This window comes from Lutjanus erythropterus, chromosome 21 (genome assembly GCF_056507025.1).
Source record: "Lutjanus erythropterus isolate fLutEry1 chromosome 21, fLutEry1.hap2, whole genome shotgun sequence".
NCBI lineage: Eukaryota > Metazoa > Chordata > Actinopteri > Lutjaniformes > Lutjanidae > Lutjanus > Lutjanus erythropterus.
The window spans coordinates 18,778,247-18,800,379 of NC_139337.1; the positions used below are offsets into that span (position 1 = coordinate 18,778,247).

At 41.3% G+C, this 22,133-nt stretch overlaps 1 protein-coding gene across 1 annotated transcript; it reads left to right on the plus strand.

Annotated features, from left to right (window-relative positions):
• The first annotated feature begins 168 nt into the window (after positions 1-168).
• spata13 (spermatogenesis associated 13) lies at positions 169-22,049 on the plus strand. The gene is made up of 13 exons (XM_084746918.1): positions 169-664; positions 8,402-9,886; positions 13,315-13,782; positions 15,278-15,422; positions 15,573-15,700; positions 15,979-16,158; positions 17,253-17,432; positions 17,650-17,829; positions 18,409-18,641; positions 19,617-19,746; positions 19,862-20,237; positions 20,395-20,469; positions 21,329-22,049. Exons 1-13 carry the CDS (start codon positions 656-658, stop codon positions 21,508-21,510), a joined length of 3,771 nt encoding a protein of 1,256 aa, XP_084603044.1. The 5' UTR covers positions 169-655; the 3' UTR covers positions 21,511-22,049.
• Positions 22,050-22,133: the final 84 nt, after the last annotated feature.

Below are 22,133 nucleotides of genomic sequence, written 5' to 3' on the forward strand. Positions count from 1 at the left end.
GATCTTTTGCGGCTCTGGGGTTCCCTTCTACATGAGGCAGGGGCTCACCTACTGACTTATGATTGGCTGCCAGCCGAGTGGTCATGCTGCGGTCAACCAGTAACCTCACTCGTAACCTCTCTAAGCCCCGCCCATCGCAAACACTGCAACAAGTGCATTAATGATGCTCGGCAGCTCAATCCTCCAAGAAAGACCTCCTTTAACAGAACGCAGCAGCGGAATTAAAAGCTTTTCTTGAGAAACTTCGAAGGATATCGGATGAGTCATTATTTATTTTTGTGCACTTGTTTGACTACTATCATGTTTAGCCTGTCGGTGAAAGCGAAATTAAAAACCGCAGAGCTGCTTGCGCAATATTGAAGAAGTTTATGAGTGAGCTCATGAGCTAGCTCAAGTTGCTAGCCCAGTGTGTTTAAGAAGTCAGCCAGCCATTTGTCTCAATATGTTGCGGGGTAACGACTAGTGAGCAGTGGGCAGCGGGGGAGCACTTTTCGTGATTGTTGCACTCGACATGTTTTTACGAGAGGAGGAGGAGTGCGAGGCAGCAAGCCGTTGGACCTCGGAGAAACCCAGGGTGCTTCTTCACTATGGCTAAACAACGAAAACAGCTGCTCAGTTGATGTGAGGAAGAAAAGTCAGGAGGACATCGGCGACTATGAGCAGGGTGAGCAAAAGTTTGAGTGTTTTTCTATTAACTTAATTTAACCCACAGCCAATACAATGAATCAGTCAGAAAACAACTCCTTTAAATTATTTACATCCTTCCTGTATCACATTACAGTTGCATTGATTTTCCTCCCCTTGTGTTCTTGGTTTGAAATGGGACCAGAGGGGGTTATTGTAGTGCATTTCAGCCGTGGTTGTTATAGTGATGTGGGAGATGCCAGGCTGTGCAGGGAGTTGGTGAAGGAGGGGTGGTAGGGGGCCACCAACTACAAAGAGCTTTATGGCCAAAGAAAGTTAATTAATGCAGAAATAAATAAGCAGTTTGGCCCCGAGTTCTTTATGAGCTTTAGAAAAGTACTCAGTGTAATCCCCTTTCATAGCTCCTTGTTTTCTGATTCTTAACATGAACTAACTTAGCTACACTTCTTCCTGTAGGAGTCTGCCTTCATCATGACAGTGTGGTCACAATTCATTAACCTGATAGACTTTTATGCTAGAGATAAAATCTGGTGTCTAGATCAATCATTGATAAAGGTCACCTCTGCTTTATAGAGGACATATGATTTTTTTTTTTTACAAGACTAAACAACTGCTTTATAATTTTACACTAGGGCACTCTCCATTTCATACACAGTTTCATGAGGGCTGTGTGTCTGCAGTTTATGCACTTATTCTTTATTAGTTTCCTTCTTTTTGCACACCTGTTAGCACACCACCTTTTTCAGTCCATAGATCAAATTTCCAACCTAGATTTCCAACTGCTTTCAAGTCAGGCTGCAGCTAACGACTAATCTGTCCAATTTTCTCATGATTAATCGTTAACTCTATAAAATGTGGAAAAAAAGTATACCCATCACAATTAAACCAGAGCCCAAAGTGACATCTTCAGATGGCTTCTTTTGTTCAACCAGCAATCCCCAACCCAAAGACTCTTAATTTACTATCATGAATGACATAGAAAAGCAGCAAATCTTGACACTTAAGAAGCTGAAACCAGCAAATGTTTAACATTATTGTTTAAAAGATGATTGAAATGATTAATCGATTATTAGAATAGTTAGCTGATTTTCTTTTGATCAACTAATGATTATTTGACTGATCGTTGGAGCTCTGTACAGCTAAACTGTGTGTCATTCAAGGTCATCTCTGCTTTAAAGAGGATATATAAAATCATTTTTACAACAGAAGTAAAAAACTGATAAAATTTTATATGAGGCATCTCTCCATTTTACATGTAGTTGTAATTCTGCCTCATGTGGGCTGTTTGTCTTTTGTTTATGGACTTATTCTGCATTAGTTTATTTCTTTTTGCACTTCAGTCCATAGATTTAAGAACGAACTCTAATCAGCTATTTTCAGTGTTGTGGTGTAAGGAAATTATCAGTATACTTGAATATTGCGATATATGTTTTGTGATACTGTATCAATTCTCAAAAACGTGCCATCAGAATATTGTGATGCGTGCAAAGATTTGAGGCAGTGGTTCATATTGTGTTGTGTATAACCCCTCAATTGATAAATGGCAGTAGTTATCTATCTTCACTGTTGTATATGGTGGTGTTTATGAACCAATTGAAACAGATGTATAAAGGAACATTTCACCCCAGAATCAAAAACATATTTTTTCTCTGGCCTGTAGTGCTATTTACTCACATAGACTGCTTTGATGTGAGTTGCAGAGTTTTGGAGTTATCTGCCATAGATGTCTGCTTATGGTGCTCAAAGTGCCAAAAGAATACATTCAGAAAACTCAGCAGCAATGTCTCTTTACAGAGATCATGACAGGTGACTCAAGATAATCCACAGACCTTGTTATAAGCAGTTTCATGTAGAAACTATTTTCTTTCAACCATAGAAGGAAATGGTAAATAAAAAACAACTGCAACTCACACCAAAACGATCTAGATGGATAAATAGCACAGGTAAGAGGAAAATATGTATTTTTTATTTTTGGAGTGAGCTTGTCTCAGATCCTTCTGTTTGAGCTCTAGAGAAGTTTTATGTTTTCATGGTTATGAATGTGGATGGAGCAGCCTTCTGGTAATTGTTGCCCTGCTGTCAGGTTACACTGTTGACTGTTGACAACGAAGCTCAGTGGCGTTTTGTCCTCTGTAAGCTGTGTGCGCTGTGGGGTATTAGATTTCTGTCTGTCTCTACGACAGATCAGGTGAGAGTGGTGACACTCCCTTGTTAAGCCGGTACCTGCACTTCCCACGCTCTATAGAAAGGGGCGTGGTGTCTCAAAGTCTTCTTCTTCCTGCCAGATCAAAAAATGAGGAACTAGGTCATGGCCTAATATGAGACTTTAACCAGGAAATTGAACCTGTAGCACCTGATCCTGATGGGGCATGTTGCCTATTACAAAATCAAGTGGTGACATATTTCTTAGCAAATATTGTTCATGGAGTTTCAGCCTTTAGCTTTATCTCTTATATCTCACCCTTAAAATGTAGAGCGCACACAGGCAAAGTTGCCTGGAGTTAAATCCTGGTGGGCTGTTTATAAGCTTTAGGTGTCACTCTCAGTCAGTGCTGAATAGCCTAGTTGTCTCCCTGATTAGGCTATCATGTGTAGATGAAACCAGTCCTAAACACAGACTGGTAAAGCTCCACTAATCAGATTATTACTTGGATGTATGAGGAAAAGGCTACACACACACACACACACACACACACACACAAACATACACACTCCAACTCCCACACACTGTTCTCCCACAAAGTAGATTTTTGTTCGTTTTCTCGCTGACACTTTTCATCTCTGCTGGGAAACAGGCTGTGAGATCAGCCAACAAACATCAAGGCTAAAAACATTTTAATATGGATTCCAATATTTAATACTGAATATTGTTAAGTGTTTGCAAATCTTAATCGGACGCTTATACAAACATTAAAGTGACCGTGTTCAGAATGAAATTTAAGTTAGTCCACATTCTGGTGTAGGTCATTATTGGTTAGTGAAGCAGTAAAGATTTTATTGACGTTATTTGTTTAGTTATTGTTAAAGTGGTTTATTTTATATTTGCTCAGCCAGATCATGTAGGATGTGGGGCTGAAAATTTTGTCTTTGTTCCTCAGTTTAAGTTTTATTTAAACATTTTTAGCACCACATTAGTTATGTGAACCATTAAAGCCACTACAGATAGTTTTTAATTGAATATGAAAGAATCACCGTTTATCACTGATGCCTCTATATGACCTACATAAGTTAACAAGGCCACCCAGACAAAGATCGGGTTTTTCTATATAGTTATTCTTATTAGCTGTCACTGGGTTGGATTCTTCATGAAATCAGTTAAAAACAAGTCCGTGTTTACATTTTCACAGGTAAAGTTACAGTGAGATGTACATCGACCAGTTAAAAAGAAGCAGGAGGGGATTTTTATTTAGCTGATTTTATTTTTGATGTTATATTTTGTGGTTATTATGGTGAGAACACTACCACTTTTGTCAACCGGGACCTCTAAAATCAACAAAATGTGAACGTTCCTGGTAGAAGCTTTAACCAAAAAAAATTCAATTTAAACAAACAGAATAATAAAACAATACGGTATTATTAAACAAGTGGTGGCACCAAACAAAATAATGTGTGACACAATAAACTGCCATTTCTAAACTAACAAGGCAGACCAAACCAAACTGTGGGGAAACTTGTGAGCTTCAGAGAAATGGTACAGAGAAATGGTTGATTGATTTCTGATTAATCAACATCCCAATAGGATGCCAAGTCTACTTACAGATGGGTGACACATTTTGAAACATGAAACTCTGCTGTGTTTTCCTTATTGTTTTCCTTCCTGGATTAATGTGATGAAGAATACACACACACACACACACAGACACACACACACACACACACACACACACACACACACACACACACACACACACACACACACAGTATATAGGGCTAGGAAATCTGGCAACTCACTTCCCCTGTCAGGCAAGTGGTTAAAAAAGTTAAACTAGTTTGATTATCAACTAATTGTTAAAGTAACTTTTCATGCAAAAATAAATTGAGCAAATTCAGTTTTCAGCCTCCCAAATATGGAGACTTCCTACTCTTCTTCGTTAATTATCGTATCATTGGGTTTTGACATGACAATTTACTTCAGTATTTGTAGAAAGAAATATGTAATTTACCACAGAAGTAAGGTTCTGGAAAATCTTGAAAGTGTACTAAGACAATGTTAAAAAGTACTTGAATTTGACTTGAGAAAAGGTATAGATGAAATACAGTGAACTTTTTCCCTGTACTGAACATATGTTCAGCTTACGTTTCACAGTGCCCCAGGTACGCACACCGATTGAGCTAATCAGACAATCTGTTCTTCAAAACGCTATGAGGTGTTGCTGTAGGACGTCTTTGGAATCTTCTGAACAGCTCTCATTCATCGATACAGACGGCCGGTAAAGTGACAGCTTTACAGAGGAATGGTGCTGTTGCTTCGGGGTGGTTGTGTCTGTCTCGGAGTTAAGCCGAGAATGGAAAATGACAGAACAGCTTACTTTCCCTTGATACTCCCTGTCTGCTGGTCTTTCAATTTAATGCTCAGTTCATTTTGGCCTAATGAGTTTTATCCTCGCCTCAGGCAGGACATACCTCTGCAGTGGTGAACTCTGTGTAGGAGGTCACTTATCACCACACATTTATGACTCCTTACATAACGGCCTGGGTTTTCTAGCCAAACAGGATGGGAGTCAATGATTTAAATGCCTTCCTCCCTTCTCAGGTCTGCGCATGCATGTATGAGAGTGCACCCACTCTGTGAGAAAGGATGCTCTAAGTAATTGTGCATGCTTTAAGCTCTTGTATACATGTTTATGTATCTGAGTGCGTGTTCATCCTCGTCTCTGGGAGTCTAATCTGAGGCTGGCTCCAGCTGGCTGCCATGTGTGGGGGGGGGACTCCTCCCTGAGCTCTTAATTAACTCAGGACCAGGGCCCCAGAGCGCCACTCCCATCCACAGTACAGCAGAAGGAAGCTGGAGAGGAGCAGTGATCCTGATACAGGCAGAGCAGAAATGATATAGGAAAGTTCAAGTAAAAGTGATCTGCATTCGCAGAGAGTAGAGCGTGATAATAACATGTACGTAAGTAATATTTATCTGGATGTTGCAATATGCATAGCTGTAGACATGAGTGTAGTAGATGCCTCTGCATTTCTGTATTTGATATCATAGCTTATTTTTCTGTGTCAGAGCTTTTGATTTAGACTGTATGAAGATGTATGAATGAAAAATTCCATCATCATGTCTTTCCATATAAGATATTCCTGTACTGTGTATGTATAGTTGACAGTATAAATATACAGTTAAATTAAAGCACTACAGTATACCTTTCATGTCATAAAAACAGATTTTCCTAATTAAGGAAACTGCAGTTTTAAATTTGTTTTGTAAAATCGGTAACTATGAATTGCCACAGACCATCCATTTCAGCAGTGAAACAAGTGTGTCACCTGTGGTTTCTGCTAGTGCGTGGACGATACACTTAGCTCCCGATTCGATAGTATCACAGTACTTGGTGCTAATTTGATATGTGTTGCAATAACTCCAGTCTCATACTTTTAAAAGTACGGGAGGAAATGTGTCTGTCATGCTGTACTAACTACAACAGGAAACCAAAATTTAACCAATAAACAATAATATAAACTGTGCATTTTCTTTTTTTGCCAGTATGGAGGTGAAATACATCTTAAATTGCATTCATAATGGTCTTAGAATTCCCTAAAAAGTCTTTAACTCTTGTTGAAACCTGTAGAAACCCCAACAAGGCTCAAAGCCATAAGAAGGATAGTTAAGTCACATAAACAAACTTATAATATATACTGGTTTATTGGTGTATAAAGCATATTGCATATAAGTTGTTGATGTTTTAAATCTGTGTCGTGTTTTTGTGAAATACCACACTCACCACCTGCGACAGCTTGCTTCTGACCAGCAGCACTGCCAAGTATTAGTAGACACCAACTGGCCTGTGACAGTTGGCGCCAAGTTTAGGGAGAAGGCAGAAAGGTGTTGAAAGATAGCACAGTGGGTAGAGCATGACGTGAGTATTCAAAACAAAAACAAGCTAACTGAGCTCCAGAAATTCCTTTCCTATCTCCCATCTTTCTTGGAAAATAGATGGAATAATCGATCCCGTCTATTTTTCCAGTTGCTACTCAGAGGAGGAGGAAAGTACAAGAAGACGATTCAGGATAGCTTTGAAAGCAGCACATTGTTCACGAGGGCTGTTTACTGTCTGTCAGCAGTGGTGCTTGGCAGCGGTGGCTCTGTGTTTACATAAGTGTTCGGAGTGATGGAGCGAGCTGGTTGAAGTGACGGCAGATTCCTCAGAGAGAGAGTTTGACAGAGAAAGCCCATCTGCTGCTGAACGCGTGTGGGGACGGGAGGTATGGGAGCGTTCCAGGATCCTGCAACTCCCGCATGTGTACATAATAGTCAGAGGAAGCAACAAACACTCCATACAAAGCTTTTAAAAATGCCTTTAGTTTGTGTCAGGCCTAAGGCATGCTGACAAAATCACAACATTGTTTTTCTGAATACCTGAACAATGACAATATAATGAGAATATATTTTTGGGGCCGATGTCAATAGTGATATTAGGGAGTGAAAAAAATGTAGATATCAATATATCAGCTGATAATCTTGATGTGCATCTATACAGTATGTTTACATACATTTATTCATATCTGCACATATCTGACAGCATATAAGTCTATAGTAATTTAAACCAATATAACTGTGACAAAATGATAAAATGATGATAAAACTAATGATGGCTGAATTCCATTTATCTGCTTCAGGGTCAGGATGCTGGTGTGGTGCATGCTGGCTCACTGTCAGCCTGTCATGGTTTACTGGAACACTTGAATAGCACAGAGCCATCGTTAATGGTATTAGTAACGCCTGTGCTTTACCTGCTATGACCAGCTAAATGTACCCTGTGAAAAAGGCCTTTTGGCAGGAATTCTGCACAGACAATAGACAATGAAGCCTCTCTGTGTGTGTATTGCGATGAAGAGTTGAACTATGTCGCTGATTTGAAGACCACACAGCCCTCCCCTCACCATCACCTCATCATCGACGTAATCGGGAGAAAACCAGGCAATTTATTACATTAATCACAATGGATTAGCAAGTTTCATTGCTTAGTCACGCTCGCAAAGCCCCACTTCAAAGGTTCAGCTGCATTAGCCACTGCACTGAATCACACACACACTCACATAAAACTGAACTTAGCACAACACCACCCCAACCTGGGCCTCAGCTCTCCTTGGACGTTGAAATACAGCACCAAGGACAAATGCATGTAGTGTTCTCACAGCAAGATGTCTTACTCCTCTGGACCCCGTGCACACTGAGGGATATTCGTCGTTCTGTTTCTCTGTGTCTTTCTGTTTCTCTGTGTCTCTCCCTTTATTGTCTATTCTTCCTTTCTTACATGCAAACACAATGGACACAGTACTGTAAACACACAATAGTTAATTCTTATGCTCCCATCCCTTTAAGCATACTCTGTGTCCCTCTCATGCTCTCAGTTCTTTTGTATTTTATTCAGTTCAGTTTTTAAAACGCTCATGCCTCTCTTTAGTCATCTGATGTGACATGATCTGCTTTTTATCTGCTCAGCAAATCTAAGTTGATTGTTAAGTTGTTCATTTTTGTTCAGTCATCCACAATGCAACATGCGAAGATCTCTAAACTGAATCTATGGTGTTGTTTTTGCAGGCAGAACAACAGGACAGGGTCTTGTCCACAAGCGAAGACCCTCTCCCGTGCCTCCACAGCTCTAAAGCTGACCCGCTGATCCGAAGCCGACCTCTCAGTGATATATACCCATTCCACAGTCATGCTGACAGGAGTGCTGTCCCATATCTGCTGTCTGGGTGCGGTGCCCAAGTCCAGCCATTGACTGCTGGTCTTGATGAAAACAGGTTGAACGGCATCAACGCCTCCGCCTGGTCCAACCCTGTTATAGGTCAACCTGAAGGAAAGCCTTACTCATCTAGAATTATGAAGCTTTTTTCTAACTCAAAGAAGGGCCCCGTCCCAGCTAACACTACAAACACTGACAGCTCCACCTCAACTCACAGCAGCGGTGGTGGCCCTCAGTCCTGGTCAGGACTTTCAGGTCTGGGTGTTGTGGACTCGTTCAAAAAGCTGCGCTCCTCTGTGCTCCAGGGTATACAAAGCAGAGGAGCAGTCAACAGCGATGGAGAGCATGTCCCTTCATCGAATCAGGAAATGGCTAATGGCACTGTTGTGGTCAATACTGACCATGGTGATGATGCAAGAAATCATTTCAAGTTTGCAGAAGGATATAGTGTGTCTAATGGAAATTTAACTGGCCCATGTGGGTCAGATATTGAGGACTACGATGATGAGGAAAATGATGAAGGAGATGGTCTCACACGCAACACACGATTCTCCAGGAGTATCAGACGAGCCTACGGAGCAGGACGCATTTCTTTATTTGACATGGGGAATGGGAGACTAGCAGGAGGAAGCACAAATGAAGCTACGGACAGTCAGAAACCAGATGAGACGTCCAAGGAGAACGTCCAAACAGAGAATGAGAACGCTAATGTGAAGGTGCTGAGCAGACTGAGCAAAAGTGCAGAAAATCTTCATATATTTAAGGCGCCTTTCAGACGCAAAGCTCCATCTCCAGGACGTCCTTCGCTTCAGGAATTCCCTGAGAGGACTAGCAAGTCAGACGGGACACCAAACATCCAGAGGACAGCCAGTGCCTCTTCAGTGGATGCTGTCAACCGCAGGAAGAGCCCTGTGAAGACCAAGGGGCCGATGCTAAAGCTAGTAGGCAGCATGACTGACCTGAATGTCCGACGGAGGCGCAGTCCCTCCCCCAGCCCCACCACTCCATCTCCCATGTCACCCCTTAGCCGTCTCCATGACGACTACTCCCGGCGCGTGCCTTGCCTAACAACCAGTGAGCGACAGCGCCGGCCCTCGCCTGTCAGAGCGCGGGTCCTGTCTGTTGGACACACCCCTCAGCAGCACCAGGTCCTTATCAGCCCAGTTTCTGTGGATCCCCCAGAGGGAACAGGGCCAACCTCACCTGGTATCTCTGCTCATCATGAACTGCTGACTGTAGCCACAACAAGTGCAGCAGAATGCGATTCATCTCCACTCAGCCAAAAAGAGCCTTCACAACAGGAAGAACAGGCTGAGGTCAACTTCCTACCAACCGAGGTAAGGCAGTAAAATCACGCGCATAAACAACACAGGAGTCTGATGTTGTTTCTGTTGGCAAGCAGTATTTTTTACCTGTTTCACCCCGCTTATTGACACAGGAAGATGCAGATGTTCTGACACAATGCAGGATGTGTAAAACAATAATGATTACATAAATGAGGGGTGTTATCTTTATGCAACTGGACTTTTCGATTACAAATTAGTAGATTAGTGCAGCTGAAAGTAATGTAAACTTTTATACATTACTAGTTTAAAAAAAACAAAAACAATACACAATCCAACTTCTGAGCACGCCAAAGAGTGAAATAGAAGTCACAAAATGGGACTTTTTTTTTTTTTAACACAATAATAACATGCATACTGGCACAGGAAAAGTAACTGAACACTGTCTGGTTTTGCTGCAAGCCAAATTTCAGGGAGCACAGTAAAGAACTGAACTGAACAGGCCTTGAATGAGCACTTTAATCATTTTCAGTACTTTCAGTACTATCAAATTTATAATTAAAGAAGAAATATGTAATCTATTTATTGTAGTAAATCAAAATTGACCATAGTATGTCATCAGAGATGACTTTTGGGCTTTTGTTTTAGGGATAATATGTTTAGGTTTACATTGACAGACAATTAACAGTTATAAACAAATTATCACCTGACAATGTAAGACTCGTCATTGCTTATCATTGTCAAATTATAATGTTGCACTCACCTTGAACTCGTTTAGGTTCAGTGTCCCTCCAACCTGCCGGCAATGTGCCTGAGCTTTGAGTTTGGGGCAGAGGAGGTGGGGAAAAACAATTCATTCCAACCATAGATTGTATGTTAAATAGGGATTCAACTGATTCATTATACCATCTATGGCTCCAACATGCTATTTTGACTACAGTACTAATTTTTAACTCTATGGTCTTACTTATTTCTCCTTAAGCGGGGGTTGTATTGTTTTAAATGTGGTATCAAATAGGGCTGGAGAATTTATCATGATAAAATGTTTAATTTCATTCGGTATCGGATTCTTGATCATTTTTAATTGCCTTTTTTAATGAAGACCAGGGGGGAAAAGTTGAAATTAATCACCTTACTTTGAATGTAACCTCTTTATTTATCATGGCACACAGGTATAAGGCTTAATAGACTAAAAAAAACTGCCATACTTGCAAGCTTACCTGTGCTTTTTTTTTTTTAAATTAACATACTATATGTCTGCACTCATTTTCTCTCTCCACACTGTTTCTGTGGTGCAATCGAACAACGCACCTCTGAAATGATTGGCTGTCACTTGTAGCACACTTCATTATCGAGGGACATGATAGGCTGTTTATGAGCCAGGGCATATTTGTTAGTGATTTCATGACAATTTGCATGTAATGCATTTAAGTGAAACTGTTGAACATCTTACTGAACAATTTTCTTATTGCTATTGATGAGGTGACTATTGATGATATATTTCACTATTGTTTTACTGCCCTGGCCTAAAAGGTTTGATACTTTTTCACTATCACACATTAGCAGCCTATTTCACTTTTATCACTATCTTCAAAACAAGGGATTGGAAATCATTAGATTACAGGCTTTGTGTGAAGTTTAAAGAGGAAGGAAGCACTGAAAGACAGAGGAAATAATCTAGAGCAGCACGGTCATTGCTGGGTGCCAATCTTCCAGTTGAATGCCGTTGACCTTTGCTTTAGGAAATGAAGCATCACTCCTCTGAGAAGTGATTTTATGAAGTGATCTTTGAATCTGGCATGATTCTGACACATTGTGATAAGTTCTCATGCCAGTGTCATGTTTGTCAGTACAGAGAAAAAACGTAGCGTGTGTCCAAAGTCCCCTTCACTGTCAAATAAATAAAGGCATGGGCGTTCTTCAGCGTCCTCTTCCTGTCAATTTTGTTTGATAAACTGACTTCTGCTGCAGCAAGGTCACATGCTGGAGCCAGCTGTTCTGTGCTACCAGGCACACTGACAGAGCAGACGGAGTTAATGATTAGGCTTTGTTTATGATTAGCGGCCCTTGCGCAAAAAGCGGCTCCATAGTCCTGTTGCTGTGGGAGGGTTAGGTAGGCGGCTGTGAGCGAGTACGGCCCCTGCCTCACGTCTCCCCCTCTAGCTGTGGATCAAAGTCCAACAACATGGGACACTGGGCCTGGAACAGCTAACAGCACCACCAGGCAGACAGGACCATAAACACACGCTTATAGTGCAGTTTGTTTACGTCTAAAAGGAGGATTTTTCTTTTGAAGATGAACCGGAAAAATCAGATTTGTTTACTTTAGAAATCAATTGGCTGTACTGGCCTAAAAAAAGAGAGACTTGGCCTTGGGGACACCGGCCGGTGTGTGTTTGTGTGTGTGTTTCACAATGGTGCTAGTCCACTGCATGCCTTTCCAGTGTATATGCCGGGGACCGGACCCAGACCGAGAAAACCGAGAGGTGAGGTTTGATATGGCTGGCTGACTAACGGCAACAATTTCCAAATGAGTAACTGTTAGCCAATATTTGACCACTGAGTTTACAATACAGTAGTGCAGTATGATAACATTTAATTGTGGAGTATTTGTGCAATTTCTGTTGCAGCTCTTGTTTGAACTTGATAAGCAGAGGGGTTTATTGTGTTCAATATGTGGAGCAAATCACTGTGTGAACTAGAATACTTTCACATGATAATAAAGTTTCTCCCACGAGAATCCTGATAAAGTTCATTGAGTTCAGTTTCACACTGATTCTTGTCGTTCTGCCTCGAGATGCTACCACAGCAGTTGCTTCTCCGGGAGCTTTTATGACTCGCAGCACCATTTTGTTCTGTTTCTGATTAACAGATGTTCTTCCCAGCAGACATTGTGTTCTTCATTTCTGTAAGCTGCAGGTCATTGAACAGGAGAAAAGCAGTATTATCGTCCTTAATGAGTTTTGAACATTTTCCTCTGATCTAGCTAACTAATAAAGATCAGTTTTGTGATAAAATTTCAGACGATTAGTATTAATGTTTCAAATTATCTATCGTGATAGGGTTGGATGATGTCTACCTAGCAGGTTTAACAAGAACATAATAAACAGGACATAGAGACGTAATGTTAGTGCAGCGACCAACAGGAAGTTGTCAAACAGCAAACTGGTGCATTACCACCACCAACTAGTCTGGAGTGTGGCTGGACACACTACCTCAAATACAGAAGGCTTTTAAATCACAATGTTACAGTAGTGGAGGGCTCAGTGGTAGTTGACTGTCAGGTATCAGCGATGGACCATCAGCCCAACCCAAATCATGATAACCACATTTCATTACTACGAAAACTTAAATTGTTGGGAGGTTTTTAATATAAAACTTGATTTCAGTGTGTGCATCAGTACTCTCTGAACATTTTCAGCACATTTTAACAATAGCCTGGAGCAATTTTTATATTCTTTCATCTCTACTCTGATCCTCAGGTGACATCAGACCAAAAAGGGTCAGAAGCACTTCTCCAAACAGAAGATGTCTCTCCAACAACCAGCAGCACCCCTCCTGTCTCTCCAACAAGCGTCTCAGAGTCACCCACATCGGCCACTTCACCCACAGATGCAGCCCCAGCTTCTTCCACAGAAACATCCTCTGTCAAACCCAGACGGAGGAGTGGGCGCCAGAGACCTCGGCCCATCTCCGACTACGCGCAGCTCATTTCCAGGAAGCACTCCATTCCCGAGGAAGTGGCAGAACTGCATGCTCAAGAAAGGACAGCAAATGCATCACTGCATAAAGACTGCAGTGGTGATGACGTGTGTGGGAATGGAGAGAGTCCCGAGAGCTGCAGTATGAATGGGGAAGTTCAGAACAGGAAGCTTCGGCCGATCTCAGTGATAGGAGGCGTGGATCTTTTCGCTCCTGATGCTGAGGAGAAGGATGACCGCCTTCCTTCTGTAAGCCATTGCAGTTAAACTTAAAAGGTCCAGTGTGTAAGATTTATGGGGAATTATTGGCAGAATATAGCTAAAATTTCATATGATATGAACAAGTATGTTTTCATCAGTGTATAATCACCTGAAAAGAGAGAATCGTTGTCTTTATTACTTTAGAATGAGCCCTTTGTATCTTCAGAGTGCACAAGTCCTCTTCCACAAAAGTCACCATGTTGTACCCCCATGCTTCTACAGTAGCACAGAACTGAGATGAGGGTGAGATGAGGTCCTTTAAACCTACCAGAGGAGTTCAGTTTTTAAAAAAAGTGAAAAGGCTAGCTGTATTCCCATCTACTTTATATATAATGGAAATATGGTTGTGTATTTAGGTCAACTGTTGAATCAAGGTTGGCTTCAGGCTGATCTAGTCACCAGCAAAGGAATCCGAATAATGACATTTGTGCCTCTAAATACATTTAATCCCACCTCCAAGCTCATTTCCAATGTGGTAAAAAAAAAAAAAAAAGAAATAGTGTTTCTACACCACTTTGTCAGGTAGGAAAATAGTATTTTTCCCACCCCTACTATCCATGTTTTCTACATAAACTTTTATACAATACTTTGTTCAGGCCACGGCCACCTTAGCTGATAGAAAGACAGAGCAGGAGCCCCTCACTACATATACTGCACTGGGTATTTTGAGGTTTTCTCTCTTCTGCGCTTTCCCATAGCCGCTAAATCAGCAGCAGTTGTAGCACGGCTAATATTAGCTGCATTAGCCTTCAGCTGTGTGTCGGCTGTGTTTGCTCTTGCTCATAAAGTAACAAAACAAAACCGTATGAAACCACTCAAAATTAAGGATGTCCCATTGTCCTAAGGGTCGATAAAAATAGCACAAGTTTAGGACAGCAGAGAAATTTATTACAAATGAAATGATTACATTTATGCATCATGGAATATAGATATAATTCTAATTATTAGGTGATAAAAAGGGAGGTGTCACAGTGTTGAATAATAAAATTATATGTCTACTATAAGATATGTTCAATGTCTGTCATTGTAAATTTCCATACCAACTAGAAATGGGTTTGCCTGTGCAGTGTAGTTTGCAGTGATGTGTTTATTGATCAGACAGTTAGCAATAAACATGAAAAAGTAACTAGTAGCCAGAGACCAAAAGAATAATGGCCAAACACCCGGGATCATTTCAATTTTTATAAGTAAAGTTGAGGTTAACAAAGCTAACATTAGCCATTCTACAACTGCTGCTGACTTAGATGCTATGGGTGCAAACAAGAAAACACTGAATTAGTTATGAAATTAAATATACCAAATCATGAAGCAAAGAACTTTTTGTGGCGTCTTTCTATCCCTCATTTTCTCTTCTCTCTTTCTACTGTCTGTAATAAAGGCTTTTGAAGAAAGTCCCAAATAATTAATTAAGATGTTGGTTATAAATACAAACAACGTGACCTCTTCCTAAGTCCCACAATGTTTTCTCCTGCCCTCCCTGTAGCCTCTGTCGCGGCCACCCATCCCCTCCCACCAAGTGCCCCCCTACAGAGCAGTGTCAGCCAGGTTTCGCCCCTCCGTCCTCTCCCAGAGCACCCCCATCGGACTGGACCGCGTTGGACGGCGTAAGCTCCACAGAGTGCTCAGTGGTGAGAACTTTGGTTGTTGTTGATCTCATATTTTCTGGGAAAGTGGAGCCTGGGAATGTCAATAAGTGTATCAGAGGGGAATGTTTGTGTGGAGGCAGGTGGCTTGTTTAAATCTTGCCAGACGTATTCAGCTCTGTGCATATGTTGCAGATGGGATGTCTGAGTGCTCGGCGACACTTGATGACAGCGTGAGCGAGGAGGAGGAGGGCAGCTTTGATGAACTCACTGATGTCACACCCTACCTCCAGCCAGGGGTGGAACTCTCTGTACTCAACGAGGTGAGGCTGAGGAGGGGAGCTCATCATGTTGCAACACTCACAAACATCTTCTCAAGAACTGAATTTATGATACAAGATTTATCTTGTTTTTAGCATGCCTCGTAAACAGGCATGTGAAGATGTTTTTCGTGTGTGTGTTTTCAAGATGTTTGGCCACAGCTCAGCACAACAGACAACTGCTGCAGTGTCTATAAGTCTAGACATAATCTTAGATGTTAGACATGCACTCAGCCTGCATGTAATTGTATCTTTATCTTATCTGTGTGTGTCCTGCTCAGTGGATAAGCTGTGGCCACACGGTGTATGCTGAGGCTCTCTGGGACCATGTGACCATGGAGGAGCAGGAGCTGGCCTTCAAAGCTGGAGATGTTATCCGTGTCCTGGACGCCTCACATAAGGACTGGTGGTGGGGAAGGGGGGCCGACAGGGAGGCGTGGTTCCCCTCCAGCTTTGTGAGGGTAAGTGGACTTCCTGACCTCCGTGTCGGACGCATGTTTGCTCTCCAGCCGCACAGAAAAGGCTTGTAAACTGGCTGAGCTCCAAACAAACTTCGGCAGCCCTCTCAACAGTATGTGTGGAAGTGTTCAAGGCTCAGAGATTCAGCTGGTTTCTGTGGCGACCACAGCTGATTGACAGTTGAGTCTTAATTAGGCAAGCGGTGGTTACCATGGTGAGGTTAGTTGATTGGCAGATGGGCGTCTGCTGTGTAATTGCTTGTGGTGGAATCAATGTTGCCAAACAGGAGCTGGTCAAACTTGCACATGTTGTTGCCATAGTGATGTGGAGTAGATCAGAGTCTTTTGTTCTTTAAGTAGTTATTGTTCTCAAACTGAAGATTCAATTTAATTTAATCACAAAAGCATATTAAAGATCATATTTTTATTTGTTTAATAGTGTGGAAGCTATGTGGGCTAAACATGTTTTGAAAATTGTGACTTTAAGTTGGTTTTTAGCAAACAGGCTTATTTATGATTTGACTGCTGCTCAGGAGATTAGAAATTCAAGATATGTATTGTCTCACTGGTTAGACATGTGCAAACATGTCGAAAACTTTGGCTTGGGTGTTCTATTACAAAATAACAGTAAATGGTTTCTCTAACCTGGGGGAGTGGAAAGGTTTGTACCCTAAATGAGCAAAGTATCTCAGGAGATACAGAGTGGAACTGGAAAAGTAAAGGTCATATTTAAAAGAAAAAAAAACATCAAATATTGTTATTTTAGCCAAGATACATTAGAAAATGCTAATTACTTAATTTTTCTAAATATTTATCTGTGCCTGTTCATTTAAGGGTTAAATAATAAAAGACTGACAATAAAAATTCACAATAATAGAATTGAATGTGCATAAAAATGCAGTGCAGTAAAAATGTATACAGTTTTGTAAAAGCAGTTGCACCTTTGTGAGTGAGTTGTGTGTGTTGGGGGGGGGGATGTCTGTGTGTGCTGATGGTTGCATACAGTTATTTGTTTGAATATTGCACAGGGGTTGGATTGCACTTGTGTGTGTTATTTATTCAATAGTCCCATTGTATGCGTGGTGGTTGTGTTTCAGGTGCGAGTGAATCAGGAGGACTCAGGTGCAGAAAGTGTGGAGAGTGTAGCAGACCAGGAAGATCCAACTCCCAGGGACGCACACAGCACTCAGCACAAGGAGCAGATGAGAACTAATGTTGTTCAGGAAATCATGAACACTGAACGCATCTACATCAAACACCTGAGGGACATCTGTGAGGTATGGGGCACAAGTCTTCTGTTATATTTGTCTTTTATTTAATCTCTCATGCAGCCCTACAGTCTAATAAATGTCACCTTTTTGTAATAAAATATGATGAAAAAGCTACATTTGTATTTCGGACATAACCGTCCAGCACCTCCTGTTGGTCGGTATTTGAACTGTTTTCATACCTCCTGTCAGAGTAGTCGGCATGCTGATTTTGTTTAACTTTCAGGGTTACATCCGTCAGTGCCGTAAACACCCGGACATGTTCACTGAGCTGCAGCTGAAGACCATCTTCAGCAACATCGAGGACATCTACAGGTTTCAGAGGCAGTTTCTCAGAGACCTGGAGAAGAAGTACAACAAAGACCAACCACATCTCAGTGACATAGGCTCCTGTTTTCTCTTGCAGGTAGTGGCCGCATGAAAAACCTTCACAATCCACGTAAAGGGATAGTGTGCATTATTTGAAGTGGGGTTGTATGACTTATCAATAGTCAGTGTATTATCTTCAGTAAATGATGGTTGGCGCACCCCCAGTTTGAAGCAGCAGAGAGGAGTACCAGCACAGAGGTTAAGCAATGTACTGCTGTGGACGGGGTCGGCAGAAAAACATATTTTAGCAACTTAAAAAAGGTCACCCGGAAAAAAAAACAATATCAGTTGTAAACTATATTTAAAATATTTTCATTGCTTTACTTTTTTATCAGACAGCCTTTTCTGACAGAAAACTGCGGTTATACAAGCCAAATTTTGCTCTCTCTCCAAATCAACCAAACTTTACTAGCAAAATTAGTAATTTTACCTCACAGAACACGAGAGTTGCTGGTCTACTGATGCCTCAATCAGTTAGTTAGTTTGTGTTATTGTGTGATGCTGTTGAATCCAGACTAACCTTTTATCAAACTGTCCCTTTAATAACTGCCTAACTCATTCATTTACCTGAGTCAGTGGCTCCAGATTTTAATTGAATGTTTCTGTTTTTTCTTAGGGAGAGGGCTTCTCCATCTACTCAGACTATTGTAACACTCACCCAGCAGCCTGTGCTGAGCTGTCGCGCCTCATGAAGTTGGGCAAATACAAACATTTCTTTGAGGCCTGCCGGCTCCTCCAGCAGATGATTGACATTTCCATCGCCGGCTTCTTGCTCACGCCCGTCCAGAAGATCTGTAAATACCCCCTGCAGCTGGGAGAACTGCTCAAGTACACTCCAAAAGACCACAGGTACTCCTCGTGAAATTTGTAACTTCACTACTTACACCACATTACCTACCTACTTGTGCTAGTTGTACACTTTGAGCGCAATTATATCAGTTTACTCTCTCTGGTCTCCCATTAAGTTCATGCACCCCAAACTAATGTATATCTACGATAGTATACATATTTTTAAATCTCCACCTTTATTGAAATTGTTGGTTTTTACTTGCTTGTGCGTTTTCTATTTAATAGTTTTACTACCTTCAGTTACCACTGAGTTTTACTGAAGGCTAGATAAATCTTTTATTTTAAGCCTTATGAGAATGTTATTTTGTTTCTGTGGACCTTGATATAACCTAGTAAAAAGAGATAAAAAGAAAAATAAAACTACAGTATACAATATATGGGTCATAAGTCATCTATTTCCTTGTCGACACTGGTCACTTTGGGACCTAACAATTCTTGTTGCTATGGATACATTTAACTAAACAACAAACATATGTTACGTGATTTAATCACAGAATGAAGATAATGATTAATAATTATTATAATAATTTATGTTGTACTGTGCTGTACAATGCTGTACATTGAAAGCTTTAACCAAGAAGGTACAATGTTTGTTATTATATTTGGTACGTATATAACCTGGAATCGGCTAAATATTAAGCAATTCGCTGGCAAGCAGTGATCCTTTCATTCATTAAGAAGCTAAAAAGGAGAAAACTCTGCCCACTCCAAATAAATACTGATTTCACATAGATATTTTTTTGTCTTGCATCAGAATAGTTTTGACTGGATGTGTGCACACTTCCCCCTTTCATTCATTAGATCATCTGGAGTTACAGGGATATGGATGGATGAATGTTCAGAAACATTTCACACTTGATGAAGAATTCCTGGTGCTCCCAATGATTTGATTACTTACTGTAAATGGAAATATTCTATCAATCTTATGTCAAAGGTGGAGCCTATGCTTATAGCGCCTTTGCTGATTTATTGCAGTGACTACAGCGGAGTGAGCAAAGCATATGAGGCTATGAAGAATGTGGCCAGTCTGATAAATGAGAGGAAGAGACGGCTGGAGAGTGTCGACACCATTGCTCACTGGCAGGTGGCCATTCTGCACTGGGAGGTGATGACAACTAATCAATATTCTTTTTACTCTTGTTATTAGTCTATGTGTTAAGGATATTAGATATGCTGTATAAATCTTTTGACTGTGTATCTGTGTGCTCATGGTGTTGCAGGGGTCCAACGTGCTTGAGCGCAGCTCAGAGCTGATCCACTCTGGTGAGATGACTCGGATCATCCGACAAGGCAAAATGCAGCAGCGCAGCTTCTTCCTGTTTGACCACCAGCTGGTCTTCTGTAAAAAAGACGTACTGCGCAGAGACCTGCTCCACTACCGTGGACGGCTGGATATGGACCAGACCGAGGTGGTGGACGTGCCCGACGGGCGGGACCTAGACCTGGGCCTGACCCTGAGGAATGCTCTGCGTCTGCGTAACGCCTCCACCCTGGAGTTTGTGTGCGTGCTCTGCTGCAGGAAGGCCCAGGACAAGCAGAGGTGGTTAGAGGCCTTCGCCAAGGAGAGACACAGAGTCAAGGAAGACCAAGAGATGGGTGAGTCGTGCTGAATTCCTTTCATTCGTGACACAAAACAGCTACTGTGGAGTAGATGTCAAATTGAAGGTGAACAGGGTAAAAAAAGATTGTTGGAAGATGGGAGTGGTGGGAAATATTTTGACCTGAAGGTGTATTTGTGTGTGTTTCTTGGCAGGAATGGAAATCAGTGAAGAGCAAAGAAAACAGGCCATTGTTAATGCCAGAAGAGCCAAACAGGGCAAGAACAAAAGTAAGGAAAAAATTTTGCTGTATGCCATTTAGTCATTATCCTTGTAATTTTTATGTCATTAGCTTTAAGGGATAGTTTTGATTATTTGAAGTGGGGTTGTACGAGGTACTTATTAATTGTCGGTGTATTCCTTATGGCAGATAGAGGTCAGCACGCCCCCGGTTTGGAAAAGCAGAGAGGAGTACCAGCAAGAACATGACCATGGTCAGCAACAAAATGTTTTTAGTTGCTTAAAAAGGTCCACCGAAAAAAATCAATATCACTTTGCCTTGTCATGAGACGGCCTTTTGCAACAGGACTCCGCTGTTATGTAAGCCAAATATCGCTCTCTCTTGCTCTATCAGACTCTATTGGCAAAATAACAGTCTACCTTACAAAACACAGAAGTAGCTGCTCTACTGCTGCCTCAGTCGTTTTGTTTGTTTGTATTCTTCAAGGTAAAATTACTGTTTTTAGTCATGGAGCTTGGTTGGTTTGGAGAGAGAAATTTTTCGTTTATAGGGAGGCGGTTTCCTGTCAGAAAAGGCTGGTTTACAGGAAAGTAAATTGGTGAAAATATTCATAATAGGCCGCTTACTTAAATAGATACTGATTCGATTTTTTATTTGATGAGGCCTTTTTTAAGTGGCTAAAATACTTTTTGTCGCTGACCCAGCAGTACATTGCTTACCTCGTAAACTTGTACTCCTCTTTGCTTCTCCTAACTGGGGGCGTGCCAGCCTATGTCTACTGCGGGCTATACTCTGACTATGGAGAAGTACCTCATACAACCCTTCATCAAATAATGCAAACTACCCCTTTAAATTAGATTTTCATTCCCAATTTTTATTTTTTTTTGTTTTGCCTGTTCACCTTTTAGCCATTGGTTACTCTGGTTCTGTCCCACCACACCACCAAAACCTGCACCCACTGCACCAGCGTCACATCACCATTCCAACCAGCGTGCCTCAGCAGCAGGTCTTTTCACTGGCCGAGCCCCCAAAACGAAAGCCTTACCACCTGCTGTACAGTATCACCCGCAACGCCTTTTTCAGGAAATGAGGCTCTTGCTCCCTCATCTTTTTTTTCCCCCACCTCGTGCATGTTCAGAGCATGCCCAAAACCGTCCTGAAGACTTAAGAACACTTGATTTTTTTTTCCTGTATTTTCCTGCCTGTGAATGTACTGTCACGGTCTGGTTTTTTGTGCCTCATGTGTCTTTTCTCAATGTGTCTGTTTTTGTCGCATGTTGACATTCAGTGCCTATGATTTGAAGAGGGGCATGACTTAAGTGTTAAAATACTGACTTTGTCCATTTTGTTGGTGTGTTGAAGATGCTGCTCTCTCAAGAGACTCCCACCCTCTTTGTCTTATTAATTCCAGCTGAAAGATGTTTTTATGTTGATCATGACAACGATGTGTGTTCTGCTTTTACATCGACATACATGGTTTTAGTTTATTTCACAAAGGCTGGACCCTTTTTTTTGCTGTGAGTCTGTCAACTCTGAGCACCAAACAGCCAGAGGATAAATTAACTGACACATTCATCTTCCCTGTTAACACTGTAAATAAAACCCTTGTACAAACATGCCAAACGAGAACATTGTCACTTTAAAATTATTCTGTTTGTTTATGCAGCTTAAGCAGTTGTTTGTTTCTTCTTATTGCTGAGCAAATACAGCAGA